We start from the raw sequence: 24,912 nt of genomic DNA on the forward strand, positions 1-24,912 counted from the left end.
ATTGGCTCTGGGGATACAAAGATAGATGGCTCAGATATGATTTCTGTCTGAAGCTCATAAGCAAATGGGGGAGATATCTTTATATGAACATGTTTACTGGCAGGACCTTGTGAGTTGTTTGTAAGCAGAGAGGGAGGGAGAAAGAAGAATCACAGTTAATTTCAGGCGTCTAGACTGGATGGATAGTGCTGCCATCAGGTTTGGGTGTGAGATGATGAAGTCAGTTTTAGATAGGGTAAGGCTGAGACATTTTTCAGGAACAAATATCCAGCAAGGAGCTGAAGAGATGTCTCTGATACTGCAGAGAGAGGAGGAATAAAGTCGGAGACTTGGAAGATCTCAGGACCAGGTGGTACTTGAAACCATTACTATGGAAAAAGTCACCAAGGAGAGTGAGAGGGAGCCCAGGTAGCATATTTTGGATGCCAGCATTTAAAAATTGGGTAGAGAAAGAGGAATATATGAAGGAGAAACAGAAGTAGGGTTCAGAGGCACCTGGAGACCCAGGAGAGGGCAGTGTCACAGAAACCAAGGAAGTAGCTAGTTTGAACAAGGAGAGAAATGACCAAATGCAGCAAAAATGATCTGGTGAGATAAGAACTGAAAACCACCACTAGGTTTGGTAATTAGGAGGTCTTTTGTGGCTCTGATGAGAATAGATCTGGTGGCGAAATGGGGCCAGAAACCAATGTGTGACCTACTAAGATGTGGGTGAATAATGAGGAGGTAGAGAATTGCAGGAGGAAGTGCGGATGGCTGCTACAGGGGCTGAGTCGGGGTAAAGGGGTTCCATTTTCAAGGATGGGAGAGATTCTCACACAGTCACGCGCTGAGGGAAGCAGCCCTTAGGGAGGCTGGAAATCAGGAGAGCGATGGCAATGATGGAACTGGTCCAAAGAGAGGCGGGAGGGATGGTGCAATGGTTGAGAAGTCCTTGAGCAGGAGCAGGGACAGCCTGCCCTCTGAGACCCAGGCTGGTCTGCTCTGCCTGCACAGGCAAACCCAAATGCTGAATGTAACCTTTTTGAGAACTAAAGAAAGGCACTCCTTTTCTTTTTTTTTCTTATTTATTTGTTTGTTTGTCTGTTTATATGTTTTATTAAGGTATGATTGATATACACTCTTATGAAGGTTTCACATGAAAAAACAATGTGGTTATTACATTCACCCATATTATCAAGTCCCCACCCACACCCCAATGCAGTCACTGTCCATCAGTGTAGTAAGATGCCACAGAGTCACTATGTGCCTTCTCTGTGCTCCACTGTTCTCCCCGTGATCCCCTACACCATGTGTACTAAACATAATACCCCTCAATCCCCCTCTTTCTCCCTCCCCACCTGCCCTCCTACACCCCTCCCCTTTGGTAACCACTATTTCCTTCTTGGAGTTTCTGAGTCTGCTGCTGTTTTGTTCCTTCAGTTTTGCCTCATTGTTAGACTCCACAAATGAGGGAAATCATTTGGCACGTATCTTTCTCTGCCTGGCTTATTTCACTGAGCATAATACCCTCTAGCTCCATCCATGTTGTTGCAAATGGTAGGATTTGTTTCTTTCTTATGGCTGAATAGTATTCCATTGTGTATATGTACCACATCTTCTTTATCCATTCATCTGCTGATGGACACTTAGATTGCTTCCATATCTTGGCTGTTGTAAAAAGTGCTGTGACAAACAGGGGGAAAGGCACCCCTTTTCAATGGATGAAAAGAGAAGGCTAGGGGAATGTCTTCACAAGTCAAGAATAGACAGATTTCAAATCCCCCTCATCCTCTCAGCCATATGCTTTTGTGTGGTACACACACCATACAACTGTACATAGTGCCCTGAACAGGGCTCTGGAGGGATCGGTAAGTGCCATCTGCATGGTAGGGCAAACATGACCTGCTCAGTTATCAGAAGGATCTGGCAATTTACAACCAGAGCCACAACACCGTTTATTTCTCAGCCTACTTTGGGGTTTATACCACAGGGGGAAACTTCCTTACAGAGCAAATGAAACAGAACTGAAGGTTAATTGATTCAAGGACATTTAGAATAGCATTATTCAGATTAATAATAAAAAAAACTGGACACAATCCAAATATTCAACAAAAGGGGGACAGCAAAATGAGATACTGTACAATATACAATGACAATAATATAATGACAAATTGTAGCCTTAACTTTTTTAAAGCTTAGACATGACTCAAGAGTGAAGCAAATGGTGTGAAGTAATGTTTGTATAAGGTGGCTTTTCTGTCCAGTAGCCTCATTTAATAATTCGAAATCATCCCAAGCATGACTACCTAATGAGAAGAATGTGAATGCCTTGGGTACGGACGTGGTGTTTCTGAAAATAGAATGCAGGGCTTTACCTGGTGCTCTGTCAAGACTATAGTCACAGCTCCGTTATTCCTCCTCATGGCTTTCAGATTTGCAACATCATGAATGCACCTGCGGAGGACTTTTTTGCATTCCAGGTAAGTCATTTTTTATTTGCTCTCTTACTCGTATGATATTTTTCTCCCCAAACATAACTAGGATACATTAGAATTCGTCTATTTATTGAGAAACATTCTCAACAAAGTGAAAATGTGACTGGAGTAAAATCATGTGCCCATTGGAAGTGGGAGGGAGTTAATCTGGTAAATTTCAAGGTCTTATTCAGTTTTAATGTTCACACCCTTTGCTTTCTGGCCTCAGGACCTTTGTTTATGCTGTTTTCTCCCCAACCATCATGTCCTACCCAAATCCCCTCTGCTCTTCAATAGCAACCTCTAATGCTTTGAAACTTCTATGAGGTATTATTCTGTTTCTCCTGGCTAGATATCATTTCTGTCTCCCTGGGATTTTCATGAAATATTGCTTAGTATTTCATTTGATTTTGTTTGTTAGTCTTTTTAGCAAAGGTGTATGGAGGACATCCTCTGTGTCAGGCATTGGCAGAATGCTACACTGGCTACAAAGGTGGACCGGCCAGACATGGTCTTTGTCTTCAGGGAGCTCATGATGGTATGGGGAGAGAGGCATGTGGGGTGCTGGTCAGGACAAGGGCCGATGAGCAGAGGAGGGAATCTCCTCGGGAGTCTGACTTTATCTGGGAGGAATTGAGGAACATGTCCATGAGATATTATTTTGTGCAGTAAAGAAAAGGGAGAGGACTGCAGGAAAGAGATAGCTTGACAGAAGGAAGCAGTGTAGACCAATGAAGCCGAGTAAGAGACTGCGGGGGAGAGCGGCTGGAGGGGGTTACAGAAAGGCACATGGTCACACGGGCCTCCAAGGCCATGCCAGGAAATTTGTCTCTCTATGTTTTCCTTACTTCACCTTTTGGTATCCTTCCTTGTCTTCTGAGCAAATTCTTCTCAGCAGAATATCTCATTCTTTGGTCAAGGGTTTAATCTTATCTTTCTTGGCATTTTCAGCTCAAGGTGCCCTGTCAATATTTGTTGAGTTCAGCGCACTGGATGTAAGAAAAACAAATCATTAGCAATCAGGAAACAATTCAGAAGGAAATAAAATGATAGGAAAATTAATGGATTGTTTTTTTAATCCTCAAAGAACATTTTGAAAGAGCTTAGAATTCACTTTCAAAGTTAAAGTTGAATGTCTTGGGTTGCTTGATCATATCAACATGACAAGCCCAAACTGTGATTGAGAGTTGCTCACCTGAGGAAAACCACAGCAGAACTTAGTCTTCACTCAAGTCATCCAAGGAGTTACAGTCCACCCACATTAAAAATAAAATCTGATCTTGTGTTTAGATTCTAGTCTTCCCCCTCCAACTCATCCTCCACAAGTAACCTGAGTAATTTTTTAATACATTGGTTGCATCAAGTAACTTTCCTGCTTAAAAATCTTTTTCAATGCTTTCTCATTTCATTTTCAATAAAACCTGCTTCCTTTTTATGGCCTTCAGAGGGAAGAGATTCCCTGAAGGATAGGCAGAGACTTGGGGGAAAGTAGGCCTTGAACTCATTTCCTGACTGACAGCGCTGTGCTATTTGGACTATATTCTGCAACCCTCTGGAGTCATTCTCTGCCAGGTGCTGAGTTCCTGTGTTACTTAAATAATAATAATTATCATCTTGCCACATTAAGAATCTTGGAACTTTCAAACTGGAAGACTCTCCAACTCCAGGAAGCCTTCCTTGACTTCCTTCTCTTTTGTGGCTCTGACCATACCATAAAGAACTTCCCACATGTAATTGCTTATTTACCTCTTAAATTATGAGCAAACTGAGGACAATATCTGCTCCTTATTTGCCTTGATTTCCCCAGCTTCTAGTTCAATTTTTTGCACATTGTGAAATGTTTGATAAATTTTTGATGACTTAATGGAAAAAAGTACCTAGAAATTTTGTAGCACACTTATCCTCATGCTATAAATGATGAAAGTGAGGCTCAGTCAGATGGGAAATAACTCACAAAGGGTACCTTAAGATTGACTAAGAAATTCCACCTCTATTTTCTCATTTGTTCCATGAGACACCTACTCTTACTACTGTTCCCACCTACGGATGAGAAAATTGAGGCCCCGTGGAGATCAAATGACATGCCACAAGTAACACTGAATGACATGTCAAGAATCAAGAGACATAGGTTACATCTACTTGATTAGTTCAAATTTATAAGAATTACCAATATAGTGCTTTTTAAGTCAGTCCCCCACAGTTAGCTTCTATATCTGAAAGGGAGACATTACCTCTCTGGACTATGTGCATCGTCATATCCCTAGAACACCTTACATAGTGGCCCTGACATCTTGGGGGTGAAAACAATATGGTTGCCCAACAGCATGGCCGCCTGGAGTAAGACCTCTAACTAGACGGACTGTCTCATGGCATCTGGTGAGTAAAACCATGCAAAACCCAATGAGGTGCATCATCTCGCCACCGCTTCAGCCAGTCCAGATTATGACATAGTGTGAGACCCTCACAGCTGCCCCTGCAGCCTGGCCCCTGAAGAAACCCACTCTGGTCCTTCTGTTGTAGAAAGAGCCTCTGGATGAATCCGGATGGATGATTAAAAATGTCCTTTCTATGCCAATTGTGAACAAGAAGGAAGAAATTGTTGGGGTGGCCACATTTTACAATCGCAAAGATGGGAAGCCCTTCGATGAAATGGACGAGACCCTCATGGAGGTATGTTTTGTGAGGAGACCTTTTGCCCCTGGAACTCGGAGCCAGCCAGTCACGGAGCCTGGCTGCCCGAGTCACGTGCAGGGGCCTTGGTGCGCCGCTGCCCTATTCCCTGCAGGGCTGGGGAGCTTATCTTGTAGACGCCTGACTCAGCCTCAGCCTCCACGTTCTTTGCTCTCACTTCTGCACTGCCACATGTTTTCAAAGAAACCCACATTATCTTTAAAAAAATTAATAAGTTACCTTTCAGCAGCTTTAGGTTCACTGCAAAATTGAGAAGAAAGTACAGAGAATTCCCAGATGCCCTCTTGTCACAAAGGGTACCTTAAGATTGACTAAGAAATTCCACCTCTATTTTCTCATTTGTTCCATGAGACACCTCCTCTTACTACATTTCCCTTTCATGAAGTTATTATGCATAAGAATGTTGCTTTATGTGTGCTAGTTGCTTTATATAAAATGCATTCCCAGCTATTATTTTTTATTATCTTCTTATCTCTTTGAGGAGGGCAGCACATAGCTTATCAAACCCATTTTTTAAAAATCACCCTCATTTTTATTAGAAGTAGCCAGATTAAGAAAATAATTAACAGTTGGCTTGATTATTTGCATAAGTGCAGTAAGAAGAGCAATTGATTACATAGGCTCCTTTTTTTTTTTTTTCTCAGCTTCCTAGGAAGCTTTTTTTTTTTTTGAGAGGGTAGCTCTCATATTTATTGATTAAATGGTTGTCAACAACAATAAAATTCTGTATAGGGGAGTCAATGCTCAATGCACAATCATTAATCCACCCCAAGCCTAATTCTCGTCAGTCTCCAATCTTCTGAAGCATAATGAACAAGTTCTTACATGGTGAACAAATTCTTACATAGTGAATAAGTTCTTACATGGTGAACAGTACAAGGGCATTCATCACAGAAACTTTCGGTTTTAATCACGCATTATGAACTATAAACAATCAGGTCAAATATGAATATTCGTTTGATTTTTATACTTGATTTATATGTGGATCCCACATTTCTCCCTTTTATTATTATTTTTTTTATTTTTAATAAAATGCTGAAGTGGTAGGTAGATGCAAGATAAAGGTAGAAAACATAGTTTAGTGTTGTAAGAGAGCAATTGTAGATGATCAGGTGTGTGCCTGTAGACTATGTGTTAATCCAAGCTAGACAAGGGCATTAAAACATCCACGGATGCAGAAGATTTCTCTCAAAACAGGGGGGATGAGGTTCTAAGCTTCACCACTGTTGATTCCCAATTTCTCACCTGATGGCCCCCCTGCCTTAGGTTGTTCCTCCCTTGAGGAATCTTACCCGTCTCTGGCTAACCAGTCATCTTCCAGGGCCATACAGGGATATGTAAAGTTGGTGAGAGAGAAGCCATATTGTTTGAAATCAAACCCATTTTATAGCTGAGAAAATGGAGGCTGGCCCTCAGGTACGGAGGCAGGAGCAAACCTGGGTGTTCTGCCCCGATTCTTCCTTTCTTTCCTTTCAGTCTTTGGCTCAATTCCTGGGCTGGTCTGTCTTAAATTCTGACACCTACGAGTCAATGAACAAACTTGAAAACAGGAAGGATATTTTTCAGGACATGGTAAAATATCATGTGAAGTGTGACAATGAAGAAATCCAGAAAATCCTGGTGGGTAAAGTCTTTCTGTTGTTTCTACCATAGCAAAGCTTACACCCTGGGGCTGTGGCCAGAGCAAAGCGGACCTTAAAGCCCCTGAGGATGGAGCAGGGTGGGCTTGCCCAGTGCCCTAGCCACTGCCTCTCACTGAATGCTGTGGGCTCTCCAGTTGAATGGATGAATGGATAGATCAGAGTGTCCCTTGCAGGGTCACCTCAGTCTTTGGCCAGACCTGGAACTAACAGCTCTAGAAACTCCATGTTTCACTGGGCTCAGGGCTGACTTGTTGCTGACGTGGAGTCATGCAGCCACAGCCCCTGTAAGAGGAAACTCTGTCTGACAGACTAATAGCCAGTGGTCAGTTTCCCAGAGGCTCCCCTCAGGGGGTCACTTCACTTAGAAGACCCAGTCAGGCCACAGAGGAGTTTGGTGAGCAAAGAAGTAGGACAGAGAGAGTTAGATGTCAGTAGGGAGCCTTTTCATCACTTTACTATTTATAAGGCAAATTCACACTTAGGATATTGTTTAATGCCTACAACAGTCCAGTAAGGGGGGCAGGGTTAAGATTTCTATTGCCACTGTAGAGATGAAGAAATTGAGGTCCAGAAGGGGAAAGTAACTTGTCCCCAAATAACCCAGCTCGTTAAATATATCTCACTTAATGTTTATCAGAATAATGAGCAGATTCTCTACCACTCTTATGAATGGGTTGCCTCAGGTGATAGTGAGCACCCCATTGAGACAGGTATCAAGCAGAGGCTCAATGACCACATACCAGGGCTGCTATAGAGGAGAGTCCTACCTGGGGTGGGAAATTGGATACGGTGCTTCCAGTTTCAAAGATACATGAGAATTAATGATTCATCCTTCCTGGGATTTTGGTTTTAAAGGGACCAAGATTTTAGAAGTAAATTGAGTTAGCCAAATTGCATTGGGTATGATCCCCAAGCTCCCAAGACCTTGCTTATAGACCTCCCAAGTTGAAACATCACAGATCAGTGTTTTCAGAGGTGATACTTAAGCTGGAAAGATATCACAACAAATTTGATCATTTCATTCCAATAACTGATAAATTCGAAGTAGAAAATAACCAATTTGGATGAACTGACTCATGGTTTGCTTGTCTCAGTCCATAATCAGCCAGATGATGGTTATGTGGACCCTGCAGAGACACAGCCTCAGTGAACCAGTTAAAAGTTAATAGATTTTGCTCTGAGTCAAAAAGTCAGAAACAAGTAACTGGGCCCACGTTCCCCCCTCCTCTGAAATAGGAGAAAAGTGGGCCCAGAGAGGGAAGGAACTTGCCTCAAGTCACACAGTGAGAGGTAGAGTCAGGACACTGAGCAAGGCCCCCTCAGTCAGTAATAATAACAATAAAAATATCAACAACTTGATTTAATTCTAGTGCTTATCATGTGCCAAGCGCTGCACTGTGCTTTACATTAATTTAGCTGTACATATGTTTTTAAAAATGACTTTGCATAAAATCTGTTTTTAATTCTCCAGTTATTATTATTATCTCCAACACTTTTATTATCCCCATTTTATAGAGGAGGAGGTAGAGGATCAAAGGCATTAAGTACACCGCCCATAAGTGGCAAAGCTTGACTTTGCATGTCCTCAGGTCTGCAAAGCCCAGGACCCTGAGGTTGCTCCTCAATGAATATTGAACAGCAGCCTCTCTGAGTTGGTGACTCTGTGGCAAAGACTTTGGATGGAGGAGAAAAATGGAGGCATATTTACACCTTAGATATAGTAATCTTTCTTTTTCTTTCTGCTATTTTGGGCCCTGGCAGAAAACCAGAGAGGTGTACGGGAAGGAGCCCTGGGAATGTGAGGAGGAGGAGCTGGCTGAGATCCTGGTGAGTGAGGCCGAGCTGTACTGGCCCTGATCACACTCAGGACCGGTTTCGGTTCCGAGGGAGCCCGGGGCCTCCCTGCAAAGCACGGCCCTTGCTGCTCTGCTGCGTGCCTCCCAGTAGACCTGGGATGGGGCGGGGCGGGGCAGGGCGTCGGGGGCAGAGGGGGATTGACCCGGGACACTTCATGTTCCCCAAGCACTTGACTCCCTTCCTACACAGCAAGGAGAGCTGCCAGAGGCAGAGAAATATGAAATTAACAAGTTCCACTTCAGTGACTTGCCCCTGACAGAACTGGAGCTGGTGAAATGTGGCATACAGATGTATTATGAACTCAAAGTGGTGGATAAGTTTCACATTCCTCAGGAGGTGAGGTCAAAACAAATCTCTTTGATGTCTCTTTTTCTTCTTGCTTGCTTGCTTTTTTTTTTTGAACTCTGTCAACTGCCTTAAAAAGCATGTTCCCTCAGTTTTTAGGATTTAAAGTGTATGTTGCACAGATGAATCATTTGTCAGAAAAGACACATAAGTTTCCTCTGAACTGTGCTATTTGGGGTGCAGTGGTTTCTCGGGATGGGTTTGAGACTCTGAATTTTGAAAGCTGTGAATAAATGGGATGCAGAAAAAGGCCCTATAGTCAAACAAGGGAGGAAATGTGAGTTAAGTCAATATAAACAGGGCTTTTCCTCTACAGGATTCCTTACATTGTGCTGTGAATCTGGGGGTTAGGGGATGACAGACAAGGTGAGGGTGGGTGGGTGTTGTGTACAGAATTTCCCAGACTCATTAGATTGAAGCAGCGGGTCTCAAAGCATTGCCCAAAGCTCATCAGCCACACTAATGAATCAGAACTGTTTTAACAAGCCTCTGGTTGATTCTGATGCACACTCATGTTTGAGAACCACTGATTTAAAGACCCCTTTTGTTTTCCTCCCTTCTAAAGATCCTGTTAGCTTTTCCTCAGACAGTAGCTCTCCACAGCACAGTTTGGGAAATACTGATGAAACTCAATTGATGGAATAAGTAGAGTGACTCATACACCAGCTGGTTTCAAAAAAGACATTTCACAGTTTCCAAAGTGCTTCCACAGCATTATTATCCCTACTGCTAGCTCCCTGCTCTGGTCCAGTGTCAGGGTTGGGGGACCTCCCGCAAGAGGCTGGGCCCCAGGCCCTGGTGGGGTGCGTGCTGCCTCACTGATGTGCATGTGTTCGCAGGCCCTGGTGCGGTTCATGTATTCCCTGAGTAAGGGCTACCGCAAGATCACCTACCACAACTGGCGGCATGGCTTCAACGTGGGGCAGACCATGTTCTCCTTGCTGGTGGTACGGCAGCTGGGATTGCGGTGGCTAGGGCTCCTGCCACACCAGACGACCTCGCGGAACTCCATGCGGCAGCAGCAGCCTGTTCTCAATTTATTGCTTTTCAAAAATTATGCAAGAGTACATGCTTAGCATAAATGAATTCCAAGCACAGAGAGACATCTACAGTAAAAAGTGCAAGTCCACTGTCAACCCCAGTCTGGTTATTTAGAGATAACCAAGATACAACTCCTTCCAAATTTTTCTCTAGACATATGGAGGCATATTTGTACACACATACACAGTTTATTTTGTTTAAACCAATTGAATATTCTTATTCTGTAATATGCCTTTTTCACTTGAAAGTATATATTAATCACATTCTTTATATATATATTTGTATTGTGTATATATATACATAATTATACATATACATAACATAAAATGTACATAATATAAAATGTATTATTTTAACCATTTTTAAGTGTACTGTCCAGGTCAGTGGCATTAAGTTCATTCACCATTTTGTGCAGCCACTGCTGCCATCCATCTCTACAACTTTGCCATCTTTCCAAACAGAAACTGAGTCCCCATTAAGCAATACCTCGCCACTCCCTTCTCCCCTGTCCCTGGTGACACAATTCTCTTTTTTGTGTCTGCGAACTTGACTACTCTAGGTATGTCATGTACGTGGGCTCATGTGTGCTCTGTCCTTTGCATGACATTTTCAAGACCTATCCATGATATGATTTTATAACTCCCTAGTATTCTGTACTGTTTAACTATGCCATGATTTCCTTGCTCAGCCCCCTAGTGTTGAACATAGGGGTTATTTTCAATCTTTCACTGTTAGAAACCGTGCTACAGTGTCCTCGGATGGACATACCTATGCTTATTCGTGTCAGTCTTTTTCATCCAGAGGGTTAGGAGCCCTCTGTATTTCATTTGAAAGAGTGTTCCCATGCAGATTATGACCCAGATCTCTACCCTTGCCCAGCCACCTCACCCATTCCTTTCCTTTGTGGCTGGAATGGCCATGCCAGAGTAGACAGGAGGGCCTGGAGGCAGGAATTCTAACCAGGCCACCAAAGAAAACGACAAGACTTGATTATTTCTTAGAGTCACAGAATCACATCACCTTTCCAGGGTTCTACCCCACCCTTTACTCCAACGCCCAGCGTAAAAAAGGAGTTAAGGATTTGAAAGAGTCTTAGGGGAAGGTCTGCTGGCTGGGCTTAAATCAGTAGACCAGGTCTGGACGGTTTGCTCTCCAGTCTGGACATGTTAAAAAACCCACCAAGCCCTAAAACCTGACAGCTGCACATTTCTTGACAGTCTTCCACTGCTCCCCCATCCAGTGAGCAGACTAGGATACCGAGGTCCAGACGGAGATGGGACCATTGAAGTCACTCAGGAGTAGGGCAACCACAGCCCCATTTGCCCGGAACTCTCCCAGTTCTAGGACCATAAAATCTTGGAGTCCCAGGCAAACATCTGGTCCCCCTGAGGCATCACGGGTAGAGATCAGACCTAAATATCCAAGCTCTGGGCCCTCCTCCCCACACCTGCTTTCTCAGTCCTGCTTACATCCCACACAAGAAAGGAGTGACACCTCTGACTGCCCTTCCAGACTGGAAAGCTGAAGAGATACTTCACAGACCTGGAGGCCCTGGCGATGGTCACCGCGGCCTTCTGCCATGACATCGACCACAGAGGCACTAACAACCTCTACCAGATGAAGTGAGTTGGCCCTTAACAGCCCCTCTCCCTCCCTTCCACCCCCAGGGCTCTACCCAGACCTGAGCGGCTGCTGGACGGACTCACAGGCCCAGGGGACGTCCCCTGTGCACAGTTGCCCCTTCCCCCTACCCTTTGGGTCTGGGTAAACTCCTGCAATTGACAGATAATAGCCCCCAAATATGTCCATCCCCCAATGCCCGCAGCTTGGAAATGTGCTGCCTTACAAAAAGGGACTTTGCAGATGTGATTGAGCTAAGGGTGTTGGAACATAGGGCGTACCCTGGATTATCTGAGTGGGCCCCACACAGTCAGCAGGTCTCTGTAAGAGGTGGGCAGGAGGTCAGAGAGGAAAGGAGATGCATCACTGTTGGCTTGAAGGTGGAGGGCAGGCCGCAAGCCCAGGAATACAGGTGCCTCTAGATGCTAGAAAAGGCAAGGGAGAGGATTTTCCCCTAGAGCCCCTGGCAGGAAAGTGGCTCTGTGGATCCATTTCAGACAGTGAACTCCAAAGCTGTAAGACAGTACATTTTTATTGCTGTAAACCATTAAGTTTGTGATAAGTTGTTATAGCAGCTATTGGAAACTAGTATGTTAAACCCCCTCACTCTCCTCCTGCACTTTCTACCTGCTAAACTGATTTAAGCCAAGACGTTGGTGACCAATAATGGTTCCTTCATTCACCTTGTATTTACAAAGCTCGTAATAAAGAGTGTGGTGGGCCCTTTGTGAGGCCAAGGAAGTGCCCCAAGTGAGGCGTGCAGAAACAGGCCCTGTCTCCTCTGAGCCTATGCTTCAGACAGCCTTGGAAGCATGATCCTTGAGCCATGGTGTTTGGTGGACCCTCCTGACCTCCTCGTGGGAGGGGCAGGGCAGGGATTAACTCTGAGGTTCCGTCCAGGGCCACAATCTGTAATAATTAACAAGCTCTAGAACATGCTCTTCTGAGTCTTCTCAATACCTGCATGCTGTTTCCAAGGCTAGATTGTGTTTACATTTTAACTTGTAGGAAGCTAAATACTGAGCTCAGTTCTTGGCACATGGTAAGTGCCCAGCAAATATTTATTGAATAAAGACATGAATAAACACTCTGCTTAGGGGAATTCAACGCCTTCTCCTAAGACTCAGATATGGAGGATTTGGGGCTCGATGATCTTTAAAGTATGGCCCAGTGCCGGTGTTCGTGACCGGCTATGGAGGATCCAAAATCTCTAAAATTGCATGTGGCATTGCGTGTGTTTGTGTCTTTTTCTGGGGATAAAGATCCACATTACTCAACAGATTCTCTAAGGAGTTCATGACCCCAAAGAAGCTCAGAATCAGCTGTGGAAAATGTTAAAGCCTGAGAGTCAGGAGACCCAACAGCTAGTCCTAGTCCCCATCATCTCACTGTGTGACAAGTTCCTTCCCATTCCTGGGCTTGCGACTCTCCATTTGCAGAATGAGGAGGTGGGAGGACTGGATGAAGCCTTTAACCTTCATCTTAGCCACTCCATGTTGATTCTGTGTGTGTATGTCTCTCCCTCCCTTTCAGATCCCAGAACCCACTGGCCAAGCTCCATGGGTCCTCCATCTTGGAAAGACACCACCTGGAGTTTGGCAAAACACTGCTGAGAGATGAGGTAGGATGAGGATTTGTGCACTGGTTTGGGGCCTGCACAGGAGCCGCATCTCACAAGAAGCCCCAGCCTGGCCAAGCAGCGTTCTTACCACTGGCCTGGGTTGCCTCTCCCACCATCTGGGGTGGTCCTTGGTAGCTGGGTGACTTTACTGCCAGGATCCCTTCTCACAGCTCTCTTCTGGTTTTCTCTTCAGGACCTGAATATCTTTCAAAACCTTAATCGCAGGCAGCATGAGCATGCGATCCGCATGATGGACATAGCCATCATCGCTACAGACCTCGCCTTGTATTTCAAGTCGGTATTTCTTCTCATTTTAAGAATAACAAGAACAATGGTTATAATAATAACAAACACCATAGTTTCAATTGATTTAATATATAGTGTCAGCCAGACATGACCCTTGTGCTAGGGAACATTAACTCTCACTACAACTTTGTGAGTTAGATATTATTACCTGCATTGCACAGACGGGAAACTGAGGTCTAGGTGAAGAGATTTGCTAAGACCAGATAACGAATCTGTGACAGGGTCTGAGTTGGGACCTAGGTCTTCACTCCCAGGTCTTGGGTCTTTTAAGCTTATTCTGTTAATTAAATTGTTTTAATAAGCCTCTGTCTAAAAGTAGCGAATGTTAGCAGCCCAAGTGTTGCCTTATTTCCAGATTTACTCCTTTAAGGAACTGATGTGTTTTGTAGGAAGAGGACAATGTTCCAAAAGATTGTGGATCAGTCTAAGACATATGACACTCAGCAGGAGTGGACACAGTACCTGATGCTGGAGCAGACAAGGAAGGAAATTGTTATGTGAGTTGACACAGGGCTTAAACCCTGATCCTCTGAAACACAGATCATAGGTCAAGATGATACACCAACTGGCCTTACTGTCCTTAAGATACTTTCCATTTAGGAGGCCTCCAACATATGAAAAAAATGAAGCTATGCCAACACAGTATTGCAGAAATAATGACATATGTTTAATTTTTATTTTAGCTTGAAAATACAAAACAACATAATACTGTTTTATTTCTCTGTATATAAAAAGCACCATTGACTCTTGAACAACACTAGGGCTGGGATGCCAACTCCCTGTGCAAAACTCCATGTAATACTTCAACTGCCCCCAAAACTTCACTACTCCTAGCCCACCGTATCTAGGAGGAGTCAATTAACTTCAGATGCAGCGGAGCAGAAAAGTAGGAAAGAAATGGAGAAAAGGGAGCAGAGAGTGAACTGGCTGCTCTGTGGGTCCCTGCCAGGACTGGGCAGGGGAGCACTTTGAAAGGGCAAAGGTTAACTGCCTCTTTCCTCTGATTTGCCCCACCCAGGCCTTGGCTTCTTTGCCTCTTTCAGATGACTGCATTTCTCTCTAGCCCAGGTAGTAGCCCGGTGGCTCAGCGGGCTAGAGTGAGGCACAAACAGCAAGTCGCAGGTTTGCTCCTCAGTAGGTACTCCTCCTTTTCCACTTCTGTACACCACATCACCTTCAGAATCTGGCATCTTACATCCAATTACAGATACCATGTATTTACTGAAAAAAATTCACATCTAAGTGCACCCAGTCAGTTCAAATCCATGTTGTTCAAGGGTCAAATGTATAATTTGAAGTATTGCTCATAAAATTCAGAATTTTGGTGGTAAAGTGATAAAACTTCAAAGTTTTTGATAAAACCTAGACCATTATACCAAAGATGATTGGAGCAATAGCTACATGTGACTAAAAAAATACAGGCTTATTCACTTTATCAGTGTTCCTTTATACATGGCAATGCCCTGCAGTAGAGCTGTGCTTCATCAGTTAGTATATGATTTATATGAAATTTATAATGCCTTGCTGGTGTGAGGCCTGGTAAAGGGACTCAAATTAAGTTTCCTAGTGAATGTCTTCTTTCAGTTCTCTCATTATGCTCCATGACTCACTCAAGGGATGACAGGGTGAGAAGTATAAATTGAGGCCTTTTTGTAAATATGTGACTCAAGGCAAATGGCCCCCTGGCTCCCCTGTGATGGGTCCTTAGTGTTGAGGGTCAGGGCAGACAAGGCCTGGTTCCCAAGGGACTATCATGTTGTCTGTCTATCCCCAGTGCTTAAGACACAAATGTTGCACATCCCTGCAACAGAGAAAGGTCAGCCACTAGAACAGGCTCAGGGAGGCGGGGACAAGAAGCAAGCTGTCCTTCCCTCAGCCTTGCAGTTGGACAACCAGGCCTCCACAAAGGTCCCCTGATCCTGGGGTTGTAACCTGCTCCCACTGATCACCAGAACACACTCAGGCTGTGCCTGCTCCCAGATGGACAGGAGCTGCCCTGCCAGACATTTCACAATGGTGCAGAACAACTGAACAAGTGGAAAGAACCCTGTTCTTGGATAGGGGGACTTAATAGTAAATGCTGTTTATTATCCCTAGTTAATTATTCATTTACGGTGAGTTCAAGGAAAATATTGAGGAATAATTAGGAAGTTAATTCCAAGATTCTTATGAGGAATAAATATGTAAAAATAGCCAGAAAATTCTGAAATAGAAGAATAATAATAGGGCCCAGCAAAAGTAACAGCAGTTCAGTCCTAGGCATGAGTAGGGCAGGTTGATGGGATAGACATGAAAGACTATGCCTGTGCTAACGTGGGTTTTATACTAGTGGAGAAAGGGTAAGTTCATAAATGGTGCTGGGACCATGAAGTGGTCTGATGGTTTCTTCCAACACCACCTAGCAGTTTTCCAGTGCTCAGCAGATACTGCCTGGGGGGCCTACAGACTTAACTCAGTTCTGACACTCTAGTTGGAGTTGGCATCAGATCTCACAGGGAAAGGGCTCAATCCCACAAGACTGGCCCCATTTCACATGCCAGTTGCAAGTCAAGGTTGTCATCAGTGATTTTGACTGCCTGGCTATAAACCCACTCCTTGGGTTCAATTAATTTGTGAGAGCAGCTCACAGAACTCAGATAAATATTTACTTATATTTACCAGTCTATTATAATGCTTATTATAAAAAATACAGAGCAGCCAGGTGAAGAGGTACATAGGGAAAGGTCCAGAGGGTCCCTAGTGCAGGAGTCATTCTGTCCTCGCGTCCTTGTGCTGCACCCTCCCAGAAAGTGGATGAATTTGCCAAACCAAAGCTCATCAGATCTCATTGTTTAAGAGTCTTTACAGAGCCTTACCTGCACCCTTCACAGAGGTCAGACTGTAGGTCAGACACAGAGAACAAATCTGTGACAGGGTTGGGGTTAGGACCTAGGTCTCACTCCCAGGCCTTGGTTCTTTTAACCTTGTTCAGTTAATTAAATTGTTTTAAGAAGCCTCTATCTAAAATAGCCAATGTTAGCAGCCCAAGTGTTGCCTTATTTCCAGATTTATTCCTTTATCAAATTGATATGTTTTGTAGGAAGAGGAAGGCTTCAGCTGAAAGCTCCAGCCCACTGTTCACTGGGGCTTTCATGGCCAGCCCCACCCAGAGCACCTACTTAGGGAACCCACATAACAAACCCAAAGTGGGCTTTGTAGGTGGGACAAAAGGCACCACCATCATTCAGGAAATTCTAAAGATTTTAGCTTTGTTTCAGGAACCAGATACAGAGATAAAATATTTTGTATTATGCCATAGGTGGCCATAAAGCTAGACCACTGTCTCACTCCTACAGCAAACTAAATTCTAGATGAATCAAGGATTTTAAAATGAGAAAACAAACCAAAAAAAAAAAAAAAAGGGATGGAGGAAAAAAGCATGGGAGAATTGAAAAAAATAATTTCAGAGTGAGCTTTTCTAAGTCTAACATAAAATTCAAAAGTCATAAACAGATGGATAATTTTAACTATGTAAAAATTTCTGCAGAACACACACAAGAACATATAGCTGAAGTCAGAATGCACAAATAAGCTGGAGAGAAATAATCTGCAACATTTCTAACAGAAAAAGTGCTCATTTCCTTAGTAAATAATGTGTTAAGGCAATTCAGAAAAAGACAAATCCAATAGAAAAATGGGCAAAAGACTCAAACAGGCATTTCCAAGAAAAAGAATTACAGAGGGATGTAAACATCTGAAAAGATGACGACCTTACTCATATTAAGAGAAATGCAAAATAAAACTATAATGAGATGTAATTTTTTCATGCCTCCTATTGGCAAAGATTAAAACACAGTGTTGGGCAGAATAAAGGGCAACAGGCAAGCCCATTCATTGTGGTGGGAGTGTCAGCAGGTGCAGCCTTTATGGAGGGCAATCCTCATGAAAACTGTAAATGCTTACACTGTGACCCAGCAATCTCACACATAGGATTTACTCTCCAGATTGGAGCATGTACAATGTTATCCATTGCCACGGTATTTGTAAACAAAAAGGTTGAAAACAACTTGAATATCCCTTGATGGGGGACTGGGTTAAATACACGATGGTATTTTCATACAATGGAATGTCATACAGACTTAACAAGGATATGATAGCAAGGATTTCGAAGATACAGTGTTCAATTAAAAAGAATATAGCCAGAGGCAGGACTTCAATCATTGCAAAAGCCAAAGCAGTCCTAGGTGGAAGTCTTCAAACTGAGGCACACATACGCCCTCTGCCTCATCTCCCGACCTTCCCAGAAGCATCGCGCTTGGCCTGCCTCAAGGAATCAGTGTTCTCTTGCTTCACATTACGTCCTGAGGACCTTCAGCAGGCCAGGCATGGTCAGTTTGCTTACTCTTCTCTCACTGTACAAAATAAAGGCAAACTCGCCCTTTCTTGACTCTTCCTTTGATGCAAACTTTTCCTATGGGACATCCAACAGCAGGACTATTTGACCTACTGCTGTCTTCAAAGCCTCTGAGTCAAGGCATTAGAAACTTGAGCACGGGTTTGGGGCCTTTGGTTAAAAGCAAAACAAGGCATTAGAAACAGAATTTTGTCCTGGATTGTACAGCAGGGCAGTAAGAGCTAAGGCACTTAACAATCTTACTTCCTTCAGAGAAATGTACCACTGTGTAGGGATGACCCCTGCTACCAGGGCCAAGGAGCACCTGTAGTAGGTGCTGAAGGCACCTGCTCTCATCCAGGCCACTCTCTATTGTCAGTCTGTCTGCCTATCTACCCATCACCTATCCACCCATCTCTCTCTCTCTCTCTCTCTCTAGTTAATCTACATACCTACCCATCTACCTCTACTTTCTTAGAATTAAGAAAAAAAATGAGTGTTATCAAGATGCGTTCTAACATGCTTATTTGAATTGAAAAATAACATCAGATTCTTTGTGACAGAAAGATTTTCTGACAAGTCTGATTTTCCTGCTTTATTGACAGTAAAAGACTAGCATTTCTAATCATGCTACATAGCAAACATTCTCATGAGTTAAATGAGTCAAATCTGCAGCTTCAAAGTTTTGATGAAAACATAGCTTAAATTTATTTTAAGATACAAGCACTTTATAAAAAATACAACACTGGAAGATGTGTTAAAATTAATAATGTTTTAATTGACCTAACCCATTCTGAGTATCTTAGGTTAATCAAAGTGCCACAGAGAAAGTGTCAGGGTGTAATTAATAGTCATATGAGAAGTCTTGTTTCAGTCTTCATGGCTTGCTTCCCAGAAATTGGGGAAGTGAGTGATTCTAATGTTTGCCTTAAATGAAATCAAAGGAGAATTGTCATTTGATCAGCATAATGATCACAGTATAGTTTTTAACAGCTAATTTGGAAGAGCTGAAAGAATTGAGTTGACATTCTTGTAACAAAACTCCTTTCAATACCAAAGTTGATAATTAGTTGCAAAAAAAAAATGGCATAAAACATGCTAAATCCCCATCTCAATTTAGTGATAAGAAATATTCATTCATTAGCTGATTTTTAAAAAATAGCCCCATTCTGTTTCATTAAGAGATGAATTTCCCTCCCAAAATTTGAGTGTTTAATAAGTATTTCTAAAAATAGATATTCTATTTTATTGTATGGGTTAATTGTGCAATAATAAGAAGTTAATTCTAAAGAAAAGTTTTTAATACTTAGAGTCCTATGGTCAAAGAAAAAAATCCTTACTTGTATCATTTCAACTAATTGATATATGGTTGTGGATAGTATGGAAGGGTGATCAATTAAAAGACTTCTCATATATATATATATGTATGTGTATACATATGGGCTTGAAAGTCATTATATAAATATATATGTGTATAGAGATACACATATACATACATATATATATATATATGTATACATGTATACACATACACATATTTATAAAACTATTTATGGAGAAAAGGAAGAATGTAAAACTCTATGTTCTTACAGAAAAGCTTGTTCCTGTGTTGAAAAATGGATGATGGGGCTGATAGTCGGTATGAAATTGTAATACTATTTAGGTTCCTTTGTATTTAAAGGGTGATGTAACAATTTTATGTCAATATTTATAATGTGCTATAAATTAGATCCTCCCCTAAATATTTAAACTTATGATGAAATAGTAAAAATGTCAATTAAAAACTGTGTGAAGAAGTAAGCATTTTTCAAAGTTCTTTAGGAGGCACTCAGTGGAAAATGTTTGAAGGCCTGTGAAGCAGGGTTTCTCGACCTTAACAGTACTGACACTTGGGGAGAGGAACTCTGCTGTGGAGCGCTGCTGTGGGCCTTGTCATTTACAGCATTCCTGGTGTTTACCCACTAGATGCCAGTAGCAGCCCTTCCTCCCAAGCTGTGACAATCAAAAATATCTCCAAATATTGCCAAGTGTCCCCTGGGGACAACAATGGTCTCTGGTTGAAAATCACTGTTGTAGAGCAATGTTGGGGTTCATCAGTTAGGTGACCAGACATATAATTAGAACTGCCTGACACCTGGGTAGTGTGGCTGTTACACAATGGGGTCTTTGGCACCAGACAACCTGGGTTCAAGTCTCAGCTGTGAGCAGGTTGTTTCACCTCTCTGTGCCTCAGTTTCCTCATCTGCTCAAAGGAGATAATGGTAGCACCTGCCCTATGGATTGTGACTGGCCGATGTGGTGCCTGTGCTGTGCTGTGCCACATGGCTCAGGGTAGACAGTGATGTTTAGGCACCATGCATGGTATATAAGACGGAGGTTTTTTGTCTCCAGTTCCAGACACAGAGGTCTAAAACCCTTGGACCTTTCTGGGCCATAGGAGTGAAAGGGATGTCTTTGGTTCTGAGACCTCCTGCGGAGGGTATGGAAGCCATGCATACACCTCATCCCACCCTGTGCCTTCCCCTTGGCATCTTTTCCATTTGGCTATTCCTGTGTTGCATCCTCTATAATAAACCGTTAAATGTAAGTGAAGAGTTTCCCTGGGTTTTGCTAGCTGTCTTAGCAAACTTCCAAAACTGAAAGGAGAGGAGAGTTGGAACCCCCAGTTTTATAGCCAAGTTGGACAGAAGTGTGGGTAACCTGGGGACCTGACACTCACAACTGACCTCTGAAGTGAAGTCTTTTGGGACTGAGCCCCTAAACCTGTGGGGTCTGACTCTAGTTAGTGTCAGAATCGAACAGGATTGCAGGACACAGAAGGGCTGACAGAATTGGCTGTTGGGAGGAAAAACCTACCCCTCCACCCTTCTCTCTGCCCCAGGCCGTGATTGTCTTGGAGTGCTGGTCTCAGGGGGCAGCCGCTCTTCTGAGGTCTGCACCTAATCCCCTGATGCCCAGAACCAGCTGGCTTTTGCTAGTGCCCTACAGAACTCATGAGAAGTCATATGAGAAGTCTTGGTTCAGTCTTCATGGCTTGCTTCCCAGAAATTGGGAAAATGCATCACCCTACTTGGCATGCTCACTCAGGGCCATGGTGTTAAAGTAGCTTTTGAGTGAGGGCTTGCTTCCCATTCTTCCGCAAACGCTTTACATCTCCACTTAATTCCAAATTTCAGCCTTGACAGTCTGACCGAACCGTGAGTTGGAAAGGTCTGAGTTCTTCTAGTGCTGAGCTGGGAGGCCTGACATCTGTTTTAGTCCAGCTCAGGAGCTAAGAGTGGCTATTACATTTTTAATTGGTTGGGGGGGAAACAAAAGAAGAATATTGCTGGCAAATAAAAATTATAAGAAATTCAAGTCTCAGTGCCCTTAAATAACATTGTCTTCTTTTACAGAAGGCCACATGATGATTTAGGGGGGCCTTAGGCAGTTGTGACATCATGCCTTCTTCCTCCACGGAGATAAATAAATAAATATGATGTGTTATGGCTGTGTGGGTATAAAGACAAATAGAATCCAGGCTGATTCAGTATTATATTTTCAGCTTGATTATATATTTTTTCTTCTGACTTTAGAACAAATCAAAATTAAAACATTTTCACAGGCCCCTCAAAGCACCCTGGGCCCTAGGCATTTGGCCGAAGGGGTCCACGAGCCTGCCCTTACTCAGCTCTGGCTGGCTGCACGTCGCAGTGCCAGAGCCAAGTACTATCTTGGAGCCTGTGTGGTCTGCAAAACCTGAAGTATTTATTATGTACCCCTTAACAGAAACAGTTTGCCAGCTCCTGGTCTGGTGTTTTACAAATGAGAGAGCGAGGCCCACAGAAACAAAGTGACTTACCTAGTGTCACACGGACATCAGTGGCACATCGAGTAAAGAAGCTCAAATCACACTCCTCCTCTCCTGCACACCCACAGCTTTCCCAGGCTCCTTCCAGCCTGCCTGCGCAGGCCACGCCCTCTGGGCCAGGTGTGATTCCCAGAGGTGTCAAATGCCTGAATGTCTGCCTGTCCATGTTGGCGGGGGAGCTTTCAGGGCCCAGCCTGGGGTCAGGGAGAAGTGCCACTGAGAGGCAGAGCCGAGCTGGAGTTTGCTTTGGGGATGGGCCAGGTGAGCTCAGCTTCTTGTGGTCAGCTGGCTCTGCACACCTGAGCAGCCCTGGACAGAGGTTACTGGGATGAAGGTGATGACAGTGATGGTGAGGAGGACCTGTTCCCTTACAAAATCATCTTACAGAATGGTCACAGTAACCGTTAGGATGGGTGCGTTACACTGAACTGTATGAAACTGCTGAATTTCAATGGCTTTTGACTCAGAATCATGACACACTTTTCATGAAATACTTTTTGCTCTCTTCTGCGTGACAACCATGTTATCTTTAGTCCTTTCTGATCGGATGCCTCCCTCTTCCTCTCTTTCAACATCTAATCTATCCCCACGCCCTGGTGAGTTTAATTCTTAAATGCCTTGTATCTGGAGACTTCTTGTTATCACCACCTCCATCTTTTGTCTTGACCCTACATACTTCCTGTTGGCCTCCTGCGGGAGTTCCTGTCTCCTCCTCACTGAAGCCACAGTGATCTCTGTAAAATGCAAATCTTTTGCTCAGACTCTTCTTCCTGTTGCTCTTGGTGGAAGGCTTCCCCTCACGTGGCCCTGTGTCCTGTGGGTCTCCCCTGCTCATGTCCTGGGCCTCCTCTTAGCCCCCTGCCCTGAGCTCCTCCCCACTTCTAGCTCTTTGCGTGTGCCAGGCTTTGCCCTAGATGCTCTCTGCCTAGACTGCATTTCTGCACTCCATTCTCTACCAGCTTCACAGCTACACTTCCTACAACTCAAGTGTCACTTCCTCAGGGAAGCTCTCCCTGATCTCCCAGACCTATTCTCCTAGAATAGAACTATTTTCCTTCAGAGCAGTTGTTTGTTGACACATTTACATTCATTTGTGTGATCATGTCAACTGCCCAATATGTCCACAAGCTCTCAGAGAGCAGGGACACTGTGAGCCAGCCCCTGCCTGGTGTCTGGCACACATTCATGGACAGGGATGATTGGGTGCACGCTCCCTACACTCCTGGATGGCCTTCTGCCCTGTGGCAATCCCTAGTACTGTCTACTGCACCTTGTCCATTATACCATTTCTTCTCCCTTGTCTTGGAGAGCTCCTATGCACCCCTCAAGGCCCTGCTCCACTGTCACCTTTTAAGATACCTCCTGAGCTGAGCTAGTTGCTTTCGCCTTTGGATTTTTTATTTTTATTTTTTGTACCTTGCACTTCTTTCTGCCATCCCCAGTTAGAATATTGTGATGACAGGTTTTTTTGCTCTCTGTTCCATGAGTGACTGTGACCTCCCTGTGGGCCTCTCTGGGTCTCCAGGGCCCAGTGTGGCACCTTGACCTGGGAGCAACCTGAGGGGGTGGTGCCTAAGTGAATGCAATGCCTTGTCTTTGGAGCATATGAGGCTTTGAGTTGGTTTTTCTGGCACCCAGGGGTCCTCCTCCAACCATCCTAAGCACACAACAAATCTCTGTTTGCAGAAGAACGCTTGGGGGTCAATCCCCAGGTGCAGGAATGATTTTAATGTGATCTCTCCAGCCAAGGAAAGTGAACATCCAGCGTATCCCTGAAGCCACACCTGTGGATGTAAAATGTGGATACTGACAAGTGACGGGACCAGTGGCTCTTTTATGCATAGTTGAGCATTCATTTCCTTAGTTTATTTGACTGTAACGTGTCAAACACTTCACACTAAGCACTGGGCACACATTTTGAAATTATTACGAAGTATAAAGGTGCTTCTAAGAAATGTATGCATTTCTGAAAGTTTATGAACTTAAAGAATTCTATGAATTTTTGAGAGTTTACTTAATGGAAGATATTTAAACCTGTTAATATTTCATGAGTAACTCTTATGGCCTTCCAGACCCATTTCTATAGCCTGTGCCAGATATAGCTAGTTAATTGTAAAATCATCCAAGGAGCAAATAAGATTCAGAGCCCCAGGCTTCTCCCACTGTCCCCGCCCCTGCCTATCCATCTCACCAGTCTCCCCAGGGCAGGTTGACTCTCCTAAAGTGGGTTGACTGGACGCTCTCCCAGCCCGCGGATGCCATGGCAGGCCCTCCTGCTCTGCCTGGATGGCTGTAGTGAATCCCCTCCTTCCTTCCTATCCTCTTGTCTTGCTCCATCTTCCATGTACTGTGCCCCTGCCTTCCTCAGCACAGCTCTGGAGAGGTCACAACCAGGCGACCAGGCTCTGAGCCTTCAACAGCTTTCCGCCGCTTATTGAAGCAGTGTGCCCTTCCCAGCCGGGTATTGAGCACCATGCCACGTGGCCCTGGGTTCATCCCAGATGTCTGTGCCACTGTCCCGGAAACACCTCCAGTTCCCCTTCTTCCTCCAATTCTTTGCCCTTGTGCCCTCCCTTTCTGTCTTATATTGTACCTACCTATGTAATAATACCTGGCTTACCCTCCTGTTATTGTAAAACTCATAAATAATTTATCTTTTAATTCTTTCTTTTTTACCCCAATCTCTGCCTCTACTTACCGCCAGGCTTCCTCACAATGACTGAGGTCACCTTTCTCCCTGCACCATGGATTTTCAACAGGGCAATTATCACCCCTAATGGGGCAAAAATTGGTTCTTGGGGAAAGAGTAAAAAATCTTAGATATTGCAATAGTCCATGGCTCTCCTAACAGATATGCAGTATGTCTCTGGAGTGACTACAGAAAAAATGTCTAAAATGTCTCTGACCATTTGGAGTGGGGAAAAGATGGGCAAAAGATGGAGAAACATTGTTCTGTACTAGGCAGGAGAGAAGGAACTCCGAAGATGTGAAGAGATTGAAATGAAAAGGATGTCTATAAAATGCCTAGAACAATGTGTGGCACACAATAAAAACCTCATATATGTTCATGATAATTGCCAGTATCATACACATGCTATGTCCAGGTACTA

General features: G+C 43.8%; 1 protein-coding gene across 2 annotated transcripts in view; it reads left to right on the plus strand.

Moving 5' to 3' along the window:
• The window catches only part of PDE6A (phosphodiesterase 6A), a 69,128-nt gene that overhangs the window by 34,988 nt on the left and 9,228 nt on the right, over positions 1-24,912 (plus strand). For both annotated transcript variants that reach the window (XM_073230781.1, XM_073230776.1), the window contains 10 exons: positions 2,415-2,462; positions 4,977-5,126; positions 6,624-6,767; positions 8,552-8,617; positions 8,837-8,983; positions 9,832-9,939; positions 11,546-11,655; positions 13,187-13,274; positions 13,468-13,568; positions 13,970-14,077. In XM_073230781.1, the coding sequence (XP_073086882.1) occupies positions 2,415-2,462; positions 4,977-5,126; positions 6,624-6,767; positions 8,552-8,617; positions 8,837-8,983; positions 9,832-9,939; positions 11,546-11,655; positions 13,187-13,274; positions 13,468-13,568; positions 13,970-14,077 (1,070 nt within the window). The remainder of the gene's footprint in view (positions 1-2,414; positions 2,463-4,976; positions 5,127-6,623; positions 6,768-8,551; positions 8,618-8,836; positions 8,984-9,831; positions 9,940-11,545; positions 11,656-13,186; positions 13,275-13,467; positions 13,569-13,969; positions 14,078-24,912) is intronic.

This window comes from Manis javanica, chromosome 1, assembly GCF_040802235.1.
Source record: "Manis javanica isolate MJ-LG chromosome 1, MJ_LKY, whole genome shotgun sequence".
Classification (NCBI taxonomy): Eukaryota; Metazoa; Chordata; class Mammalia; order Pholidota; family Manidae; genus Manis; species Manis javanica.